Consider the following 22658-nt stretch of genomic DNA (forward strand, 5'->3'; position numbering starts at 1 on the left):
AGATGCTGTGCTTTATTAAAGCTGTATACAGAAGGAGACTGCAGACAGGCTGCTGCTGAATACAGGCTATTAGCAACTTCTGAGTGACAGAATGCGGAGGCTGAAGTGACACAGTGATACCGGTGATGAGCAACCAGTGTCCTGAGTGAAAAGATAATATGTGAGGCTGGGGAAGCTCTTATATTAATCCAAGAAAGGTTGAAAATATCTACAGTCTTATCTTTATGTGATCAACAGCTAACCATTTCCCAAAATATGGTCTTTAAAATTATGAAACGTTAATGTTGGTAAATTCAAATCTCAATTCAACTGGAGATGTAGCAAGAAATCATTGGTGACCGGAATACGACAATTTTCAGCTTGATCAGCCCTGACTGGTGACCGGGCCATCAGAAACTTAAGGATTTGATATTTTACCCATCAGTGAGAACATCAAAAATGACCGCTGCCCACTCATAGTAACAGCAATACTCTTCTGTTGTTACTTTGTGAAGGAGGCTCAAAGGAAGCACAGAGATGTGAGAAGCTATTTAAAAGAGAATATTGTCTAAATGTCAAGACATGTCTGCATAACATTCAGGCTGCAAGAGAGCTTGATAACAGTAGATAACAGGAAGATTTAATAGAGTTGAGCAAGGTAGATATACTGTAACCTTTTTGAGCTTTATCATGAAACATGCTCCTTGGAAATATTAGTGAAGGCTCTTCATTCCCTATGGAGATGGTTCTCCCAGTCAACAAGCCTTGGGTCTTGAGATCCTCTTCAAAAACAAACCTGAATAATAAAAAAAAAATTTTCAATCATATTCGCACTCTAAATGTCAGAAGACATAAAAACTAAATTACTTCCAACTATATAGAATAGAATAGAATAGAATTACTTTATTCATCCCAGCAGGGAAATTATTTCTTTTTTTAGAATAGAATATGTGCAAGTATATTTTGTTATCATTCTGCATTACCTTAGTAAAAACGGTTGCATACTCGAACAATATTGTCAAAATTCTCATTCACTGTTATTTTGCTAATCAGAAGCCTACGAAGAAGGTTTTTAGTTTTTTTTTTGGTCAAGATCAACTTCCATAGTGTGGGACAAAAAGAACTATAATGAAATTACTTCATTATAGTTATTTTATACATGAAAATAACTATAATGAAACAGACTTATTAATGTATTTATCTGTGTACATTATGTGCCCATCTGAGACTTAATCCCTACAAATTTGATAAACAGAATAATCTGTAAAGTTATTTTATAAGTCATTAAATACCTGTAGTGGACCTTTATTGAATATAGTTTAAGCATTGTTTCTGAAAACAAAAACTTCCTTTGATTACTTGATTTTATTCATTCGCTGATTACTCTGGAATCGTGCGAAACAATGGAAAGGTGTGCAGGATGCTCTTTCTAATTTGTATTTTCCATCTGCTCTCCCAGTAGTCTGACCCCATATGGTATCCTGCAGTGATACAACTTCATCAACATAAAGTGTAAACAGTGCAGATGTGTGCCACAGATCACAGTTTGTTTAGAATCTCCCCGCAGGCTGAGGCTCTCTCAGCACTGACACATTCCGTTTGCTGTCTTTTGGATTCACTTCGGATTTGTTTGCGTTGCACACCACATCCTGCCTTTGCTTTCTTGTCATTGCAAATGCCTGCCTGTTTGTAAGCCTGATTATGTGTCCTTAAGTGTTAGTGTGAGGGGCTGTTAAAATAAAGGCCAGCGCTGCATCATTCATGAGTGTGTGCCACCCTGTGCCTGGACTGCAGTGACCCATAGCTGTCAGCGGAGTATCCTTGAGCATGATGGCACAGGCTGTGCCGAGGACAACTGCAGAGCCTGCTGGAGTGTGGAGGCTATGGGAGGGGCCAGGGGCTGGGTGGGCCCATCAGGGGCAAAAAGAAACCCAGAGAATATAAAGAAGCTATTGCATTGTATGACATAAATGTTCTGTTTTCAAGAAAATTATCTTGTTCCTTCTTTCCCTCTCTTTTTTTTCCTGAGAAGATGCGATAATTTTCTTTTTTCAAAATCGAAACTGAAGCTGTTGCATGTGTATATATACTGCTCAAAAAAATAAAGGGAACACTTTAAGTGTTAAACACCTGTTTAAGTGTTCCCTTTATTTTTTTGAGCAGTGTACATTTCAATAGAGGGCAATAGCTTGGAGAGATTGTGTTGTAAAAGTATCAAAAGGACTCATCTATAATTTTTCAAAAGGGAGCTTAAAATAAGGATAATATACAGTAGTTTCACATTTTAAATACAAAGAAATAGTTATGGAAAAAGATATAGATAACAAATCAGAAATTTACTGCTGCTGAAACCTTTTACTTCCCCCCGCAATATCGAAACATGAGCACATAGTAAATCTTTAACTGTGACTTGTCTGTTTTGAAGAAAGATAGAAGGAGAGAACCATTGTTGCCTTGCAGCAAGAATGTCCTGTGTTCGATTCCCGGCTCGGGGTCTTTCTGCATGGAGTTTGCATGCAGAGTTCTCCCTGTGCATGCGTGGGTTCTCTCCGGGTACTCCGGCTTCCACCCACAGTCCAAAAACATGACTGTCATGTCTCCAAATTCTCCCTAGGTGTGAGTGTGTATGGTTGTTTGTCCTGCCTGTCTTGGTGTTGCCCTGCAACAGACTGGCAACCTGTCCAGGGTGTACCCCGCCTCTCGCCCGGAACGTTGGGTACCAGCTAACCCCACTAGGAACAAGGGTGTACAGAAAATGGATGGATGGATGGATGGATGGATAGAACGAGAGAGGAAGTAAAACAGACTCATTACATAACTAGGACTGTGGGTCTCCCGCGAGTTTAGTAGCGGACAACAGTAACTCAATTCACACATGTGCGGACTTAGTTCAACTTGTGTGTGAATGTGCAATTTCCTATTTTCTCATGTTCATGACCTGCTAATATCTTTTTTCCGCCATACAGTAGCTTCTATCTTTTGCTCCGCTGAACGAGCTTATTGTGCGTTTTAGCATAGAAAATATGACACGGTTTGGTGGAAAATCATCCCGGTCTTTATTCTGTGGCAGGATGTGCAGACACTAATTGCAAGTGACAGTGTCTTCAAAGGTTTTTCTGAGCTGATTAAAAAGCAAAGAAAAAATAGATGACTGTTAAATTAGCCTCACCGGGTCCTTACCTTTTCTATTGACAATAAACCAGGTTATTTAGTTTGGTTTTTGGCATGGCAGATTACAAAATCAGGTTTGCCATGATGAGATGCTTATCTGTCACAGAAGGTGCCTGACAAAACATCTGTTACACACACCAGAAGAAGCATTACAGTCCATCCTGACTGATGGATTAACTGATTTCAGTTCATTAAAGTAGGTGAGATTATTTGGTAGGTGTTGTTTTTTCAGATGTCAACTTTGTTTACACGTTAATCAGTAGAGGTTACTGAAATATTTTCTAAGCTTTTTCTCACAGTAATCAGCTTGTGTAAACGCATGGGTCTTATACGGGTTAAAATGAGATTAATGTTTAAATAATTAGGCTTGGGCTGATATGAGATTCTCACAGAATGATAACCTTGATTAAAATGACCATTGATCTACATTACTGTATTTACTTGAAAATTTAAAGCTGGATATCATGATTAAGCTGCTCATAGTGAAAACAGGACAGCAACAATTAAGTTTAATGCTGCTAAAATATTATAAGATTGATTATTGCAGTAATGTTATCTATATCTACAGTACATCGTCAATTTCATAAAGTTAAAGGGACAGTATTATGTATTTTCCAGGAACATAATGCCACTTTATAGCACAATCAAGTAACTATGTTACCTTCAGTTGTTATAAAAATGCTGTATATATTTAAAACATTTTTTATTTTGTAATTTATCACCTTGAAATCAAAAATTCCTGCTCCTTCTGAAACTTCGCCTTCAGAAATTCTTCTCAACAACGTTCTTCTATTAACCCTTTTGCAAACTTTTTACCAGCATTGCAGTGAGAAGTAGCTTGTATAATGAGCTCAACATATGTGCAGTTACACCTGGTGCTTGCTAATTACTACTGGCTAGTCTGAAAGAGCTGATAGGGTGAGTTGCGTGGTTCTCTGTGAGGTAGAAGCTCAGCAGCTTGGAAACTGCAGCTCTGAGTAGGAGAAGGCGGTGCTTGGTCCACCCAGGCATTTTGCACAGCCGAATGGTTGCCATGGGGTATTAAAAGATTTCTCAAACATACATGAAGGAGTCAAGACAACACTCCAGACAGACATTTTATGCATTTTGCTACATTACTATCAGAATAAATTGCTTTCCTATAAACTAACCGGCAGTACTCAGAGTATGTATTCTGTCAGTACAATGTGTTGCTATGGAAATGTTTCTCTTTCTCTGCTGCTATCTTGTTTATTTTATTTTACCACATTTCTGCAAACGTACTTGCTTATTCGCTCGGGACCCCTCCGCAATTTATCAGCCCCTGCAATCATAATTATATTTACATCTATGCATTCAATTAATTTGTAGCAAAGTCTCATACAAACAGATTGTATGAAGCATTTGCATTCACTCTTTCTCTTTCTCTCTCTCTCTCTCTCTCTCTCTCTCTCTCTCTCTCTCTCTCTCTGTCTCACCCTACACACAAACGGCTATAAAACGATCCCCGGAGCTCCAGTGTGTCTGTGTGAGCTTTGAGGTAGCTGATCAGTGGGCCTGTGTTTTCCAGTGCAGAGTTTCATAACAACACACTCATTACATAACGGAGGCAGGAATGGAGATGTGGAGCGAAGGCAGGAGAGAGGGGAACACACATCCATGTACGTCAGTGGACAGGCAAGCTTAAGGGAAATATATCTGTTTTCACACACCTTTACCAGGGCCCGTAATTTCCTTCTAAAGCGTTAATACTTCTCCCCTGTGTAGGAGGTTTCAGTTTGATTTTTGTGTTTTTTGTTTCATCAACCTGGTGATGAATCATGTTCATATATTGTAGCAGTTTTTGTGCTGCTGCAAGAGAATCTAGTTATTTGTTTTTTCTCTAACAAAATAATTCATAGCTGAAAAATGTGATTCACTAGCCTGTTGTGGAACTTTGTAGTTCCTCATTCATGCTGACATAAGATCTGGCTGCATACTGTACATCGTTTGCATTAGCTTCTGCTGATAAGCAAAAGATTTGCATCAGGTTGACATGAGGAGATATTTAAAGTCAGAGATTTTGCTCTGGTGTAAATACATGTTCTTTCTTTAGTATCTTCCTGCCCTTGCTCTAATCCATATTTAGGTCTACTAAATGTCATATTTAAAGTTTAAAAGCTGTAGAAACGTTAGCAATGAATTCATTGTGAACTTTCTTTGTGCTTTAAAAAGGTGCTAAACGTCACTTAGAATTCCGGAAATATGAATGTGAGACAGGGTAAATGCAATATCTGTAGGAACCGGAACAGAGTCCTTCTTCCTGTTTTATGTTCTCCTCACACTGCCTCCTTTGTTTGCAAGTGGTACTGTGATGACCTGAAAAAGCTCTGCAAAAAGCAGAGAGCTGTGTAGTTTCTTCTCCCCTGGGGCACAGGGTAATAATGGTGCGATGGGGAAGATGCTGCAGACTGTGACCTCATTTGGATTCAGGATTTGTGTCACTGGACAGAGGATTTCTTTTGTACCATATCTACGTGCACATGCGCACCCTTGTGTGATGGCATCCTTTGCAGTTACAAGATTGAAAGAGATGAGCGAATTTAATCATTCATCAAACTATTAACTGCCTGCCTCCTCCTCTGGTGGAAACGATTGATGTCTCAAAGTCTCATGGTCACAGGCAAACACATAAATTTACTCAGTCTCTGGTTTCATTGGCCACAATCATTAATGTTTGAGACTGTGGTGGGGGGTATCACCCTGGCGATGCTGTTAAAGCTGAAGGATACTCTGTGTTTCACAACAGACATCTGTATAAAGAGCACCAAGTGTCGTTCAGCTTTTCCTTGAGGGATTCAAAGGACTCTTCAGTGCGCTCTTGATAAATAAGTACTCACATACAGACTCTCTGTCAATTGTTTTCTAATTACTTACAATTAAAAAGGTATTTAGCAGAGATAATGTAAACACAATACAGCATGAGTAAGTGTATAACGTGCATGTTCATTAAGCAAGCAGTTTAAAACTGTTTAATTTACATCTTTAGCTGTGATCTGATTCAGTCTTCCAAAATAAATTGTCCATAAAATGGAGCCTGGTGGAATTATTTTTATATATGTGTATGATGCAATTTTGTGTAAATGCGCTTAAGATGCAATACTGTGGTTTGAGAAAGAAACGTCACCAATCGATTTAAGAACTTCATCTGCTTATGGTCTATAAATGCACCAACAGTTTGTACTTTGACTCAGTTTTGTATGTGTTTGTGCAGGGTTGTTAGCAAAAAAAGATGCTGCAACTGCCTTTTTTTAACTTTGATTTTACTTTGGGTATAGGGCTTTGAAAAACAAAGGAAATCAATCAAAATCTGAATTGGCAAGAAAATTGGAAATTGATATCTTCCACAGAAAACATAAAAATGTCCAGAAGGTTCTTAATTTTGCATAAAAAGTCAACAAAAATATATTTTTAAAATGAAAAAATTGTGTAGAAAACCTTTGCATTTATGTATCTAGTAGTTTGCTAATACTACTATTAGCAAGCTACTATGCTAATAGTAGTTAGCATAGCTCATTTCACTAATAGTAATTTAGTGAAATGACTAAATTACTTAAGTAATCAAGTGATAGCAGTTTTATTACTCTTGTCAGCCTAAACTGCTAGAATCTAAAATATCAAGAAGACGATCAGCATTTTACGGCTTTGTGACGCATGACTGGACCGCTAGAAAATCTATTTTAGCAGATGCTGAAAGTAAATGGTTGGGCTTATAAATTAGCATAATGTGTGCTTGTAATGTGGTCCACCATCTCAGCATGCTATCATTTTCCATTTATCACCCAACACAATCTAAAGCTAATGCTAAGCTACAATATTGCTATGGTACTGGAGTGAAAGTGGTGTAGTACCTCACTGTCAGGCTCAAATGATGTAAGCAAGCCGGCGTCTTTTCCTCAACCTTTTTGTGGGGATGAAATTAAGCTAACTAAACATACCTCAGTGTGTACTTGAGTAGTGTTTTGACTGCTGGACATTTGTTTAATTCTACCTCCCTGGCAGTCAAAATATTACAACTTCAGCCTTGTATTTTTCAATCGTTGAGGCAACCCTGCCTATTTATGCCGAGCACAACTCGATTCAAGAAAACGGATAACTCAAGATGAGGTTGTGCAAATGTGGCGTCACACTGCGATAATGTAGGAACATTTCACTAATTTCCCATGCAAATGTTCCCCATCTTCTTATCACTCTTAGGCAAAGTACAGCTTGATACATTTCACACATCAGCACATTGCCAGTCCCCGAGGGAGAGTCGGCCCCCTCTTGCTGTATTGACCTGTTTGTGTGAGAACATCTGTGAATTTTTAAAGAGGGTTGTAGGATTAGACGCCCACTAATTGGGATCTCTAATTTCAGAAAGTTGGTGTTTTTAAATAGGGTTTCTTAAAAGGTGCATTCTTGTTTCAGTGCTTCACATGTTCAGTTGAAGGCATGCATCTGCCTAAAATGTGCACAGAGAGGTAAAATGTATTTTGAGAGGAAAAACTGTGGAGCACTTTAACTGAGTGCAGTGAATGACCTGTCACCCATGATGGCCTTTGCCACCTTCTTGCGAGGCTCGGCAACCCCTGCCAGGCAGCTGGCCTTGCACGGTCTGTCACTTTGAATCTGTGTAATCACCTCAAATCAAGCATAGTACAAGAGGAGCAGTGGAGAAGTAAATAAAGGAATGGCATAGTCAAGGAAGCACATGTTTTTTCTTGCATAAAAACCCCACGTTTTGCATTTTGATGTTGCATGAGCACGCCTGGACGTCCTATGAACCAGAAAAATGAGGCAGTTGTGTCCCAGAGCTAACCGTTCCCCTTCCTAAGTTTAACACTTATCTTGTTCTTCTTTCTTCCTTTAATCCATTTATTACCCTCCAACAGCACCACACCTAGTGTCTGATAAGATTTTTTTTATACTTTGTTTTCCATCAAATGGTTGCTGCAGATTAGAAGTGAGGCTTTCTATCCTGCACGTCACAGTTGCATATATGTCGGTTGATGCTCTGTTGTGACTTATGTGGGTCATAGATGCCCTACGGTATGGCGTGCCCAGTCCTGAAACGGAGGTGTGCCAATGTCAGGTTGCATTTAGCAGGGCATAGTGATAAATCCGGGGTTTATTCTTCTCATTGTATATAGGCTCTAAAGTAGTGAAGTGTTGAACTGCTAAATGAAAGATAAATGAAGCAGACTTGGGTGTTATTTTGAATAACTCATGTGGGAAAATGAGAGACATCACTAGTTCAGACTGTTGTTTATTATTAATTGATTATATGATACATGTTACTCTAAAAGATTTTGTTTTTCATATTGTGTTTTAAAATACACAAATTAGAGGCCGCTGGAGATGTGGATGCTCGTGTTTTTACCTGTAAAGCCATGTGCCACTAGGTATTAATCAATATTTGCATATTTGATATAGAAAATCTTGCAATTTTCTAAATAGCTCAATCTTTGGACTTTGACTTGGCCATTCTAAATGAATGAATGACCTAAATACCAGGTGTCAAACTCCAGTCCTCAAGGACTGGTGTACTGTATCTTATAGATGTATCTCTGTTTCAACACACTTGAATTAAACCAAAAAAACAAAATGGCACCAGTGCTTGAAATAATGCTAGTGTTTGCATGCCATGTGGGATGTACATAACTTAGCAATCTGATTATAACCATATCGCTATTGCTTAACTTGCCAGTCAAATGTCAAAGTGAGGTTTCAACATTTTCTTTCAGATGTTTGATCTTCAATTACTTGTGTTATGTTAAAACACATAGTAACACATAGTTGTTGTAGCACATGCACTGTAAACATCAGGTTGTTCAGTTCATGTGAGCTGTTTTTAATTATTAATCATGTTAAATAAATCTAGAATTACCATAGCAACAGTAACATTTTCTTTTTTTTTTACAATTGCCAGCTGAGAACATATTGTTTATAATTAATAAGATGTTTATGCTGCACCACATATTCAAAGTAGGAAGTTTGGTCTTGAAAAAACTATTGCATCCATACATGTTGTGTTTAAAAATATTTTAATCAGAGTAAGTAAAGCTTTTAGTAAGTATTAGATTTTTTTGAGCCCATTTAAAGGAAAACAACTTTTCTGTAGCTTTAAAACATAGTCTAATTTAATTATCTCAAATGCAGTCTTATACATCCACAATGTCTTAAATTACATTTAGTGACGTCTTAAATTCGCATCATTCATTCTTTAAATCTTCAACTTTTGTTTCATTTGTTTTTATTTACTTGCAATGACTTGTTTCATTTGTTCTATTCCCTGCTAAAATACTTAGGTCTTTGGTTTTTGTTTACCTTATGATAAAACTACAAGGCCCATATTCAGGTTTTCCTGCAAACTCTTGAACATAATTCTGCTTCACTTCAAGAGCTTTGGTACTTTGCTTTAGAGATTCACAACATTCTTATTATGTTTTCTAATTTTGCATTGTTATTATTTAAATAGCTTAATAAGTGGTAATTTGTGTTGTAGCAAGTGGCAAGAATGCATGTATCATATTTAAGTCTAATGAATAGAACATTCCCTCATCTCTGCTTAATTGGACTGTAAATCAAAAACTAGAACTAAGCGTTAACTAAACTAAAATTATGTGAAACCACTCATCCCAATTTTTACCTCCTCGCCTTAAGAGATAAACCACATTAAAATAACATGGACCTAATATGTAATAAGTTGTAGATTCCTCTTTCCATTTATTTACATCTGTACACTTTTAATCACTGACATAAATAGAAATAGGTATTGACTAGTTTAGTTTTCATTGGTCCTCTATGTGTGTGTATGTGTGTTTAGTTTGTATTTAAGCAGCAGGAGTGAACACACGTTATTGGATCCCGGTGTGGAAGGGAAACCGTCACTTCCTCTGCCTGGGGGAAAGGAAGGAAACTATCTTTAGTTTCTTACACACAAACACACACTGTACTCCTGCTTCTTCATAGTGTAAGTCTGGGAATAGATTGACTTCTGCACACGAACACACCCACCTTGCAGGCCCCGACTATTTTTACTTTCACTCCTTATCCATTCCCCATAGATTATGGGATAACTGACCTTAATGACTAACATCATCGGCTCTCAAAAAATTTCCAGCCTAAGTGCGTCTGTAGTTCATGAATTTTGAATATGGCAAATGCCTGTTATAATTTCCTGCCCCCTGTCGCAGGGTCATCCTGCTGTTCTCCTGCCCTCCACTGTGCACAGGATGCTCACTTGGGACTCCCACCTATCCCGCTGTTTCCTCCAGGGTGCGTTCCCACGGTCCGACTGTTAAAGTATATCCTCTAACATCCCACACGTCCATGTCGGATAGTTGTAAGCTCCAAATGTATCCGTGTCTGAATGTGTGGTCACATGCAGAGGTATTTGAAGAGGCGTAGGGGTGTGTGTGTGTGTCTGTCTTTTGTGCATACGCATGTGTGGGAGTGAGCATGCTCCAACAAAAGCCTAAAAATAGTAGGAATATGCCCATGTGACATACGGAAGCTAAAAGCTTGTGAATAATTTGCTTAACGCAACACATTCTCTCTTCCTTAGATCAGCCATGCAAATATTCTCCTGCTGGTAACCTCTGCGAGCCACAAAGTTGGAAGGGGGGAGGAACAGTCTGTTCCATTAACCCTGTTTTGTCTCATAGACCTTTGTGACATTTTGTATACAACTTGTTTTACATTGAAGGGATTAAAAGCTTTTAAAAAATTGTTTTCATGTAAAGAAGGCTTCTTCTAAATGTTATATGTTGCGTTTTTTTTTTTTTTTTGAGCAATTGCAGTGTCTTTGCCCCTTCATTTCTTTCATACTTTTGCAGCTGTCTTCCACTGAACATTTTGCAAATCAATTCTTACCTACAGGGGATGATTTAAAGTAAAATTCTATCGTTTGATAGTTGTCTGCTGGAAAGAAGTAGCATTATTTGATTCCAACAAATGACATAAAGCTGCTGGAGGTCAATTTAAGATTTTCTTACCTAATCACTGGTCATGATCTGTCATATTTCATAAATGTCAACTGGCCCAAAATTGGGTCACAACCACAGCTATTGGAAAAAGGATGGTTTAAAAGATCTTTATAAATGAATATATAATTCCATCAAAAAAGTTTCGTAATTTCTCGAACATTGATGAAAAACACTCAAGAAAGAAAGGGTACCATAAAAGAAAATAAAAATTAGGGAATACAAATTGGATAAGAGGGGAATGAACCCTATAAATACCAGTAATCATTCTGTTGATTAAAAAAATGTTCAGTATTATTCATTTGTCATCTTTTTTCGGAAACAAAAACTTGACAATACTGGCACTTAGTCTAAGGGGTTTTTTCTAGTAAATAAAGTAAATACTTGTGTCTTTGTAGTGTAAAACAGTGCTTCCCATTAGTGAAAGTTTTTTACCTTTGAATAAAGAAATTTTCCCTGATAAGATGTAAGAATCCTTAAATAAATATTAGTATAATAATATATTCAACAACATTTGCTTAAAATTTGGCGACTACCAATGACTAAGTACTGACTAAAAGTGAGTTACGGTTTTGTGGAAACACTACAACTAAAGTTAAATTAAAAAGTACTGTTAAAAATGAACAGTGGGAAAACATTTTTTTATAGACCACTTCCTCAAACTTTTTAAAATTTTTCCCAACTTTAGTTTGCTGGTTTAATCAAAATATTTTCTAGTAGAACTTAAATTGGAACTTTGCTTTACTTGTATTGTTCAGCTGTTTCTTTTTTTTCACATTTATGGTCTTAAATTTGAAAATAGAATGCTTATAAGAAAAATCATCAGCCAACACCTCTGCCTTTGTGTACACATTATGATAGCAACACAAATATCCAGTCGTTTTACAGCTTTTACCTGGAGTGGGTGGTGATAATAAAGTCTCCTCAAAAAGCAATAAAAACCTGCAGTTTCCTTCTCTGCCTTCACACCCCACTTGGTTTAGAAGTGCAAGTAAATGAATTTGGAGAGCAACAGTAGAAATCAAGGGAATTAGGACTCAAGCAAATCTTGTTTTTAATGAAGATATTGAAGGGAAATCGCTAATAATGGGGCACTGGATTTTTTTTGGTACCACATTAGAATTAAAGATCTTGTTTACATCGTTACGTCTCATGCATATTCATTAGCAATTAACTTCAATTTATTATTGCTGGCTTTGCTGGAAAAAAGTTCAGTCTTGATGCCAAGACATGTGACTTTAGCCCGTAGAGGTGTGTTTTATGATGTTTTTATTGTTGAAAATTTTGCTCCACCAACTAATTTGTTTCTACGGTTTCCACTAATGGAAGATTGCAGGGTTATATGATGTAAACATTTGAAAAATATGACATGTTGTACATTGCTGCTTTATAATATGCAGCTTGTCCATGAGATACTTAATATTTTCCATTGATTTTTCTTTCTATCTTGAGTTATTCTACATGCCCTCAAAATGTTCTAGCACATCAAAAAATAGCTGACACTTGCAGTTAAGTATGTATGTTTAGCTTTTAAGTCACATGCTCAGCATTTTGTCGAGTATCATCTTTAAAATTAGTGATTCTGCTGTGAACAAAAGATTAATATCTACAACAAAAAAAATAGATCAGTTCTTCTTTACTGTCTGTTATTGATCTGAATGTTGTGAAAAAAGTCAGGTCATCAAAAAAGGTTCAGGTTTGATCAGCTTGTGTTGACCTACCACCACATAGAAATACCTTACTGCACTACATTAGCCTTCAGTTGGCATGTGAAAGACCTGAATTATTTACAGCAACAAGACTATGTACAAGTTCACACTTGCTCACCCTAGTGACTCTGTGTTTAGTGTCAATGGAAATGTGTGCCAGCGATGAGCTAGTCTACCATAAAAAGGACTAAAATTATTTTCTGTGAAGCTCTTTGGACATCATTTTGGAGGTAAACGTCATCAACATTGAGATATATAAGTTGACTGAATATGAAAAAAACAACGTGGTTAGAGATACAGCAAGTACAAAACACAGTCTATAGATGGAATGGTGAAATTGAAAGCCAGGGAAGGGAGGCAGATCTAGGAGGGAAAAACTGATAGAGGGGAGGAGGGAGGACAGTGCGTGCCAGCCTGGGGACGTTTTTGTGGAGGTGGAGGTAGACAGAAAGCAGTTGGGTGTTTAGACAGGGTGATAACACAGCCTCAGCTGACAGAACGCCTGATAAGCAGTCTGAAAGTCAGGTTTGGCAGGGTTGCGGTGGCAAGGCTGAACTGGGTAAAAAAATAAAAGGCAGACAAATGGATAAAACTGAGGGAGCTCAGAATTTCCAAGAGCCTAATTAAGGAGACACACAACTGGAATTTTATCTGAGTCAATAATAATGTAAGATGTGCCTCACTGAATGTAAATCAGCACTGTTATATTCTGTCTGCAAAAGTAGGCCATCCAAGCCTAACATTTATCTTGAATGTTAGATGGATCTTTTGCTGTTGAACCGGTTTGCTTGGTTGTGTGGTAATAAAGCTTTTCGTCACCTTTGGCTCTGCATAGATGATATTTAAGATACACAAAAGATACGCAATACTTTGCAAAATGTCACTGAAGTCAGTTTTGTTACAGTTTGCCTACTTATTAGCCCTAGTCAGAAAACATCTGAGAGTCACAGGCTAGCCTTCTACTATTGACAGCTAATGCTCAAATGACAGGTAGCAGATATCTGGACCAACACATATGATTCCATGCACTGGTTGTTTGTATAAATAAAAGTCACATATACTGTCATTTTCACTACTTTTACAATGTTAACTACTTAAAAATAAAATATCATGTATTGAAAACTGCAAGTTTTCTTCTGAGAACTTAGCCAAAAGCTGAAAAAGAGTAACCAAGTGATATTTGGAATGCTAAACTTGGACATTAGAGCATAGCAACGTATTAACTCAAAAGTGGTGATGCCAAAGTCTCCAGCTTGAGTTCATAAAGTGAGGACTTGGTCACTAGTGAGGAGGAGAAAATTAGGATAAATCTTGTTTGAGAGGCGTAACCGGCTCCCTATATAGGAGTATATCTTCAGTAAAAAAAAGTCTCTCTTGGTTTTTTCATATATCAGGAATATGGTCTGTCATATATTCAATAACATAAATAGATCAGGGACTGCAAATCCAGATTACTTACTACCCATACACTCACTTCCTGTTTTTAAGAAAGGCATTACTACATAAACTCATTTGTAAAAAAATAAATAAATGCATATAAAATTACTTATCTGATCTGACAGAAAAGCCAATTATGATTTTAATTATGTTTTATATTGTCGATAGTCATAGGTTTCTTTTAAATACACTTTTAAATGCACTACCATGCCTATTTACCTATGTACTTGCCAATGTATTTTGTATTAAACCGGTTTTTTTCTCTTTTACAGGGAAGCCCCAAAGTATTGAGAGCTCCGAGCGGGTCCAGCTTTCAGGGACCTACAACGTCCGGAAAGGGAAGCTCCAGCTGCCTGTCAACCGATGGACCAGACGGCAGGTCATTCTATGCGGCACCTGTCTCATTGTCTCCTCTGTCAAGGAGAGCCAGATTGGGAAGATGCACATCCTGCCGCTCATCGGCGGGAAGGTATGTAAAGGAAACATGACACACATTTTCCTGCTTATCCATTTTGTTTCAATGTTTTATGGTTTATGCTTCGAATCGTAAAACGACCTGTGAAATGACCTGACGATCAGTATGTGACCTTAAGTAACTGTTCTTTGGTTTGAGTTTGATATTTATATTGTTTGTGTTTTATTAAATTCAGTTTAGAGAGCCACTGGTTCTATGTGAATGTTTTCAGCTTAATTAGAATGTATTGCTTCTTTCTAATCTGAAGTCATGACACACTTTAACCTTTTGTGCAAGAGTATTCAATAAATTCACCTTTATCCATTTACAGCCTTGCTTGCCTACTTGCCAAATAAGGTCCAAGGGTTTTCAAGAAAATAATTATCTACTTTTATGCCTGACACAAAGAACACTCCATACACCCGCCACACCCTGTTTCTAAACATTTCACACACAACATAAGACCGCATTTGTTTACATTCTGAGTGTGTGTGCTGGTGTTCCATTCAAGCTCCATTCTCAATGAGCTATTCATTCACAAAGGCCATCCTATGATCAAGTGTGACTGCATTTTCAAAAAAGATGTTTCACCTACATTCATTGTTGCCTCTGTCACGCACATGTGTTTATCAGAAGACGGTGTGCTTTGCATATTTTCATAACTGTCCTGGTGACTGAGTGAATCTACCCTGCAGGTGTTCAGTATTTTACTGCTTCAACAAAAGTCATTTCAAATTAGTCGTCCCTGTCTTAGTTTTGTTCCTTGTTTTCTCTCATTTATTTTACAAATGTGTTATTTTTTGTGTGTGTGTGTGGTCAAAGTGGTTCAAAGCCTGTTGTCACTCTTATGTTTACCTTGACTACAGGTGGAGGAGGTGAAGAAGCACAATCACTGTTTGGCCTTCAGCTCGGCAGGGCCTCAAAGTCAAACCTACTATGTCAGCTTTGACAGCTTCACAGAGCACCTGCGCTGGCACAGACACGCTGCCAAGGTACGGAGTGTGTGTGAGGGAGTTGGAAGAGGAAAAATGAACAAAAGCATGTCTTTCTTCTGCACTACAAAAGTGTCAGGTCCGTTTTGTATTTGTTCAGTTGACATGCACTGTAATCCCACTATGGAATGGCCAAGTGGGCATAAAATTGCAGACAAGGTTATAAACAAATATTTTTGAACCCATCCACTGAGATTTTTGTGTTTTTGCTGATTAAATGGAGTCCCTCAACTGAGAAAATATAAAGTACACAGCCTTTCTAAAAAAAAAAAAAAAAAAAACTCACCACCTGGATTTATCAAAGCGAACAAAGTGGAAAATTCCCATAAAATTGCTGCATGGATGATTATGTTTCAGTTGGAACCAAGTTATTTAACCCCAACTGATTCAGTGAGTAACTTTTTCTTTCAACAATGTCGGAAGACATATCACGTTGGCATGAAAAAGATGCTTGTTTGTATGTGAGGGGTCAAACTACTGTATTACCATGCATCATGCAAACAAAATATCTAAGGAGATTGCTGGAATGACTAAAATTCAATTTAGAACTTTCTAATGGAAACGCTTCAGTGGACAAAAGGTTTTGTTTTCTATCGGAAATGACAGGTTTCTCCCACTACATATTGATGCCATGTGTATTTGTTGCCCATGTTTCTTAATATTTTAACGAAAATAGCATGTCGAAAATTATTTTTACTTTTCAAAATATTTACAGCAATTACAGCAACTGGGTTGAGATATCATATTATTATCTGAGAAGGCCGAATAGCCTTCTCAGATAATAATGTATCTGAGAATATTTGGTTAATAATAAATTAACCAAAGATTCATATATATATATATATATATATATATATATATATATATATATATATATATATAAAAAAATTCCCTTCTCACCCACCGCGGGTGGTTCTTATCCTCTGAGCTCGGGTCCTCTACCAGAGGCCTGGGAGCTTGAGGGTTCTGCGCAGTATCTTGGCTGTGCCAAGGACTGCACATTTCTGGACTGAGATGTCTGATGTTGTTCCTGGGATCTGTTGTAGCCATTGGTCCAGTTTGGGGGTGACTGCCCCGAGGGCCCCGATGACCACAGGCACCACTGTGGTCTTCACCTTCCAGGCCCTCTCCAGTTCCTCCCTGAGGCCCTGGTATTTCTCTAGTTTCTCGTGCTCCTTTTTCCTGATGTTGCAGTCGCTTGGTATTGCTACATCTATCACAACGGCTTTCCTCTGTTGTTTATCCACTACGACAATGTCTGGTTGGTTCGCCATTACCATTTTGTCTGTCTGGATCTGGAAGTCCCACAGGATCTTAGCTCTGGCGTTCTCCGCCACCTTTGGGGGTGTTTCCCACTTTGATCCCGGGGTTTCCAGTCCATATTCTGCACAGATGTTTCTGTACACTATGCCTGCAACTTGGTTATGTCGTTCCATGTACGCTATATATATATATATATATATATATATATATATATATATAGTAATGAGTTTTTTTCTTTACTGTAATTGCTAATTAGAAAAATGTATGTTGCTTAATCAGACTTAAATTCATTTAACAGTTCAAAAACATTTTATAGCTGACTACTGGCACTGTCATGTGGTGTATAAAGCCATTGTCTCTAGGTGCCCTCGCACACAGTGTCTCTCTCTCTTCCCTCTCTCATTTGAACTCAAGTAGGACATAGCCAGAAAACCTCTTTTCTAAATATTAACAGGGACGTGCATGTCACCGGTACCCAAAGGGACACTCAGAATAGACGCTTGGATAAAGATGGCACGTGCTTCAGCGATGACGACAGAGCTGCAGGCTAACTCCACTCTTAAAGGCTCAAGTTCACAAATTGTAGAACTTCCTCCTTAAAATGAGAGACATTTATTCTGGCCTTTTAAATATGGTGCTTTTGGTGTCTCTGTTCACTCTAAGGAAACACAAAACTACTACTTCACTCTTCAACATTTAGGTGAATCGAACAACTTAAAGTTCTCAACGTTAGGTCAAAATCTTTTTTTTCTGTTGTTTGACCCCTATCATGGTGATATACACAACTACAGTTCTCATGTCATGGAGATAATACTGTTCAACTGTGTTTTTATTTCTCCCATTCATTTTTTACACTTTTCTTCTCCCTACTTCCTATTAGATGGTGTCCCAGAGAATCAACTCAGTTGATTTGTCCTGCTGCAGTCTGGAACTTCTTCCCCCCAACCTCTTTTATAGCCACGATCTCACCCACCTCAACCTAAAACACAACTTCCTCCCTGCAGACCATCGCCTTCAGCAACTGCAAAGGTATGATACTGTGACTTACCTACAGGAAAAATATCTAAGGCTAGACATCAAGGGGTTGATTTCTGGAAATGTATACTTTTGCACTTATCATTGATGTATTTATACCACTTCAACACTTCCACATTTTGTGAAAAAATTGCTTTTCTGTTAAGGCCTTAGAGGTTAGAGAACATTAGTGAGCGGACAGCACCATAATTATATAAAATAAAAACACAGCAGACGGGTCAGGCATAAATTTGTGGAGAAGTTTAAACTAGGGTAAAGTTATAAAACAATACTCATTCCTAAGAAGTATTGTTCACTGCATCTCCTGAAATTGGAAAGTGTGTGGCACACCTGCAGATCTATGTGTTAGGGTTAGGTATCCACCCGAAGTAACAGGCTGTCAAAGGAGAGCATAAATCAGAGAAGCAGCCAAATGGTCCTCAGAAGTGCCAGAGCAGCTGCAGAGAGCCACAGCAAGATTTCTCTCTGGAAGTAAAAAGGTCATTGAGACATGCCTCCAAACATTTGCAGCTGTAATTGCAGTGGAAAGGTGATTCTACAAAGCATTGACGCAACATTTTTTCAGACATTTTTTTGTAAAACAAAGTTTGAAAACCGTGTTTTATTTTCTTTCCACTTTGCAAGTATGCACTTTATCCATCATCACGGAAAATAAATGTTGTGTTTGCAACATGACAGTGCAAAAAAATAAAAAATGATGGGAAAGTCATAATAGGTCAAATTGGTTTTGAATTGAATGTTGTGGCTCAGATGATGAACTTTGTGGCAAGGTGAGGTTTAGAAAAGTGAAGCGTAAACCATGTGCTAAAGGAAACTTGTGATATGAAAAGATGAGAGACGAGACATTGATGGCGAAACTTCATTGAAAACAGCACGACATTGCTGTCTGATTTGGAGAGATTTGGGTTTTAGCCGCATACTTGCAAGTCATCAACCTGACCAGACTAGGACAAGAGCCATTGGCACAAGAGGACCAAAGAAGCCAGCCAGGGTTGTTGGAGTGTAGGCCAAAAGAGCCCAGAAGGATAGAAGCGACTGCAGGGAAGCTTTTAATGTGCCTTGCCTGTCTTACTCTTTCTCTCTGTGGGCACCATCTGCTGCGTGCTTATCATGGTCCCAGATTAAAGACCACAGGCAAGACACTGGATGCTACATGTGTGGTCATGTGTGTTTGCGTGTGTAGCCATATATAATGTATAATATACTGCTTGTCACTGTAACTCCGTACTGCATGTATGTATGCAAAGCGGAGAGTGTGTTAGTAGAGAAGTCGCTTGCCTGTAAATTTGGCTGCAGGCTGTAGATTTGGGGTCAGTGCATGCAAAGTCATGATACAATATGACATTTTTATGTTTTTTGTTGTGTTTTTTAAAGTTTATTTTATTTTTAGCTGCCCTAGAGAACTCTGTGTTTGCGTGGCAGTGCATGTATAATCTGACATGCTTTTGTGCCTTCCTGACAAATGGGGTCAAATTGTTATGAGTCCCTGTCATGGTAATATTAGTTTGACTCATCTTTATTTCTTTTTTAATCTCCAGGGTAATAATGACTGATGTTAAAAGGAGGATGACATGGGAGGGAAAACCGTTTTTTTACTCAGAATATGGGATGCACAGCTCCCCTGCTGGTCAAGGGAGATAGCATCTATTTTGCTTTGCCAAATCTAAGTAGGCTCATCCGCATTTGACCCAGCATGACAGAAAATGAGGTCAGTAATGAGAAAGAGATGAATAGTTTAGCTGAAAATAGAGGGATTTTGACAGAAACATGCAGCAGAGTTACTTGAGTTCCCACATTTCCCTTGAGAGGCCTGTATCAAGCAGGCAAGGTTAAGAAGTGTACTACATTGTGTACTGCCTCTGCATTTTGATATATATATATGAATATATAAAACTCAAAAAATCCAATCTTGTTTTGTTTTGTTAGTGCACCAAAGTAGATGTCACTGGAGCAGAAACTATTTATAAAATTTATTATAAAAACTATTTTTTATATGTGTGTGGTTCATTCAGGCTCCAAGAGAGCAAGACCTTGTGCAGATAACCGGAAGGCTAAACGGAACAGAGTACAGCAACATTGCTCTGTTTATCTTTTTGAATTTTTATGCTCTCGCTGTCATTATGTTAACATAATAGATTTAGAAATCTGTTTAATATCTACATTCTGAGTAAGGTGCCAAACCCCAAAACAGTTCTTAATCATTACACTTTAAGACAAAGTTATTATTGTTTTTTTTTTTTTATGACGATTCCTCTATTATATAGTCGTGTGATATCTTTTCTGCTTCTAATACAAATAGTTGAGGCAGAAATGCTAGACAAATATTTTAAAAGCTCTTATGTTAAAGGTATTGGATAGTATTTGTAATGGGATTTTAAATCTTGGCAGAAATCAAAAATTTTAATTGTATGCTTTTATACTCTACCTCTAAACCTTTGTAACAAAAAAAATGAAATTGATTCTTGGTTCACCTAACAAAATATTAATTCTCTCTTAATCTTATATTTTCTCTTCACCAGAGGATTTCTGGCTTTTCAACTGCTAAATGCTTCACCAGCTAGATGCCCACTTTGTCTTTTGGCCATTTTAGAGCTTGGCACTCCGTACCAGGGGTTTATCAGAGATTTGCCCAAAACACAGCAGCTGCTCAAAAAGCTATAAATGGACCTCTTGGCTGGACCTTTGAAACAATGAGCTAACTGACAGTTTTTTTGGTGGCATTTATGAGCATTTTATTAGTTCAAGCCAGCTTATTAATGCAATATTACCCCAGTACTCCCTCCCTTTTGGTCTAATTTGGCCTCCAATATGACACATCTGGGTATTACGTGCCAAATACCTCCAGATTTTATTCTTTTCAATTTTGGCAGGAAATATTGATTTGTTTTATTAACATTATTTAAAACTGCACTTCAAGTAATTGAGTGAGATTTTTGTGATAGATCTAAGAGACATCAGGTTCCTTTTATTATTTTCCCCAGTGGACTGTCATGAATCTTTTTGTCAAGCATTACCTCTACTTGTAGGGGCAATTAGCCATCAGTCAAATCTGAAACATCTGAAAATGTCTGAGTGTGAAACTCTCCTGTGTGTGCAGGTCAGTTAGGGGGGGAGAGTGCTATGATTGGCTGTTCCCTGTTGGGAATTTGTGCACAAAAAAGGAGACCATCATTATGACCCAGAAGCAAATATTAAATCAACACATTACCTTCTCATTTTCATATCTCTAACTTTTTGAAACATGTATGTTATGACAGATGTGGGGCAAAACTAGCAAACTGATATTGTCATTACAGAACAGCACAAACAAAACTTTATGGTTTTTTTGGGGTGAGGGGGTTGTTCAAGTAACATTTCTGTTTTTGTTATTGAATGACTTTCTTCACTGGAGAGTTAAATGTATTTACAAAGACATACATCTTACATCTGAGCTCGTATTTGGACGAAGTTTTTGTTTTGCGATCAGTTGTTGGATTCTTGATCGGCTTGTCTCTTTTAAAGAACTTAAGCATATTCGGTCTCCATAATCCAGTGATGTTGTTGTACCATTTTAAGTATCTATTCTGGAAGTAGGATATTCAGAACTAAATTTCAAACTTTACTGCTTTGCATGTTTTTGTTACAGAAATATGCCAATCTTGTAATCTCGATATTACAAGACTTTCAAAAATCTTGTAATAGTCAGTAGATTTTTTTCTCTTTAATTTTTGTTAGTATTAAATATGGACTACAGAGGGCAAAATGTGATATAATTAACTTTTTGCCTATTCTAACGCAAAATAAATCTTGAAAATTTGAAATGTTTGTCAACGCTGTATCAGGTTAGAGTTCACCAATGGTGAGACGAGCATTTCCTCTGGTAATGTAGTAGAAATGCACCAGTTGGGTGTTTTAGCTGATTTTCAGTTTCTGTTAATGTAAACCACAGACCTGCTGGCCTCAATTGTAGCTTTTCTTTAAGAACTATCCGTCTACAGACCTTTACAAACTCAGCAGCAACAGAGTAATTTGTTCTCTCTCCCAGGACTGCAGAACAAAATTACAGTTGGAGTCCGGGTTTGGGAGTTCTTGCAGCTTGTTTTTGACACTTCAACCATATAGAACTTTTTCCTGTGTGGTGTCTGGAAATTATTCTGTGCAAATGCTGCAGAATAAAGGTCATATGAGGACTTTGTAAGATTTCTGCTCTTAAATATTTTAGCGATATGAAATACATGACCAGAAGTTTGTTCTTGTTCTTGCTACCACGAAATAGCAAATTGCTCTGTTCTTGTAGGCTAGATGTCTACAATTACTGAGAGCACAAGAGCAAGTGTTTTATTGTTACAGACAAAAATAAATAAATAAAATTAAACATATATGCTAACCTGTACATTAAAACTGCAGCTTACATACCAAAACAAACCCAAATGATGCTATCACGCTGGGAGTTGCTCACATAATCAGTGCTTCATTAGCACTGCAAGGAAGGTGGATAAGTAAGAACATTCAAGATATTTTTTCTTGCTCAGCCGTGATGAATTATTTAAAATTGGAGCAGAGGCGACATTATGCTGTGTCTCAGAGAGCAGTCTCTCTATAACACAGTTTTACTATTATTTCAGTAACAAGACAATGTGACTACCAAGATCAG

At 37.6% G+C, this 22658-nt stretch overlaps 1 protein-coding gene across 1 annotated transcript in view; it reads left to right on the forward strand.

Moving 5' to 3' along the window:
* The window catches only part of LOC102225687 (PH domain leucine-rich repeat-containing protein phosphatase 1-like), a 51084-nt gene that overhangs the window by 16019 nt on the left and 12407 nt on the right, over window positions 1-22658 (forward strand). The window contains exons 2-4 of the mRNA XM_014472538.2: window positions 14554-14750; window positions 15602-15727; window positions 17871-18019. Coding sequence (XP_014328024.1) covers window positions 14554-14750; window positions 15602-15727; window positions 17871-18019 — 472 coding nt within the window. The remainder of the gene's footprint in view (window positions 1-14553; window positions 14751-15601; window positions 15728-17870; window positions 18020-22658) is intronic.

The sequence above is a fragment of the Xiphophorus maculatus genome, chromosome 6, assembly GCF_002775205.1.
Source record: "Xiphophorus maculatus strain JP 163 A chromosome 6, X_maculatus-5.0-male, whole genome shotgun sequence".
Lineage (NCBI taxonomy): Eukaryota > Metazoa > Chordata > Actinopteri > Cyprinodontiformes > Poeciliidae > Xiphophorus > Xiphophorus maculatus.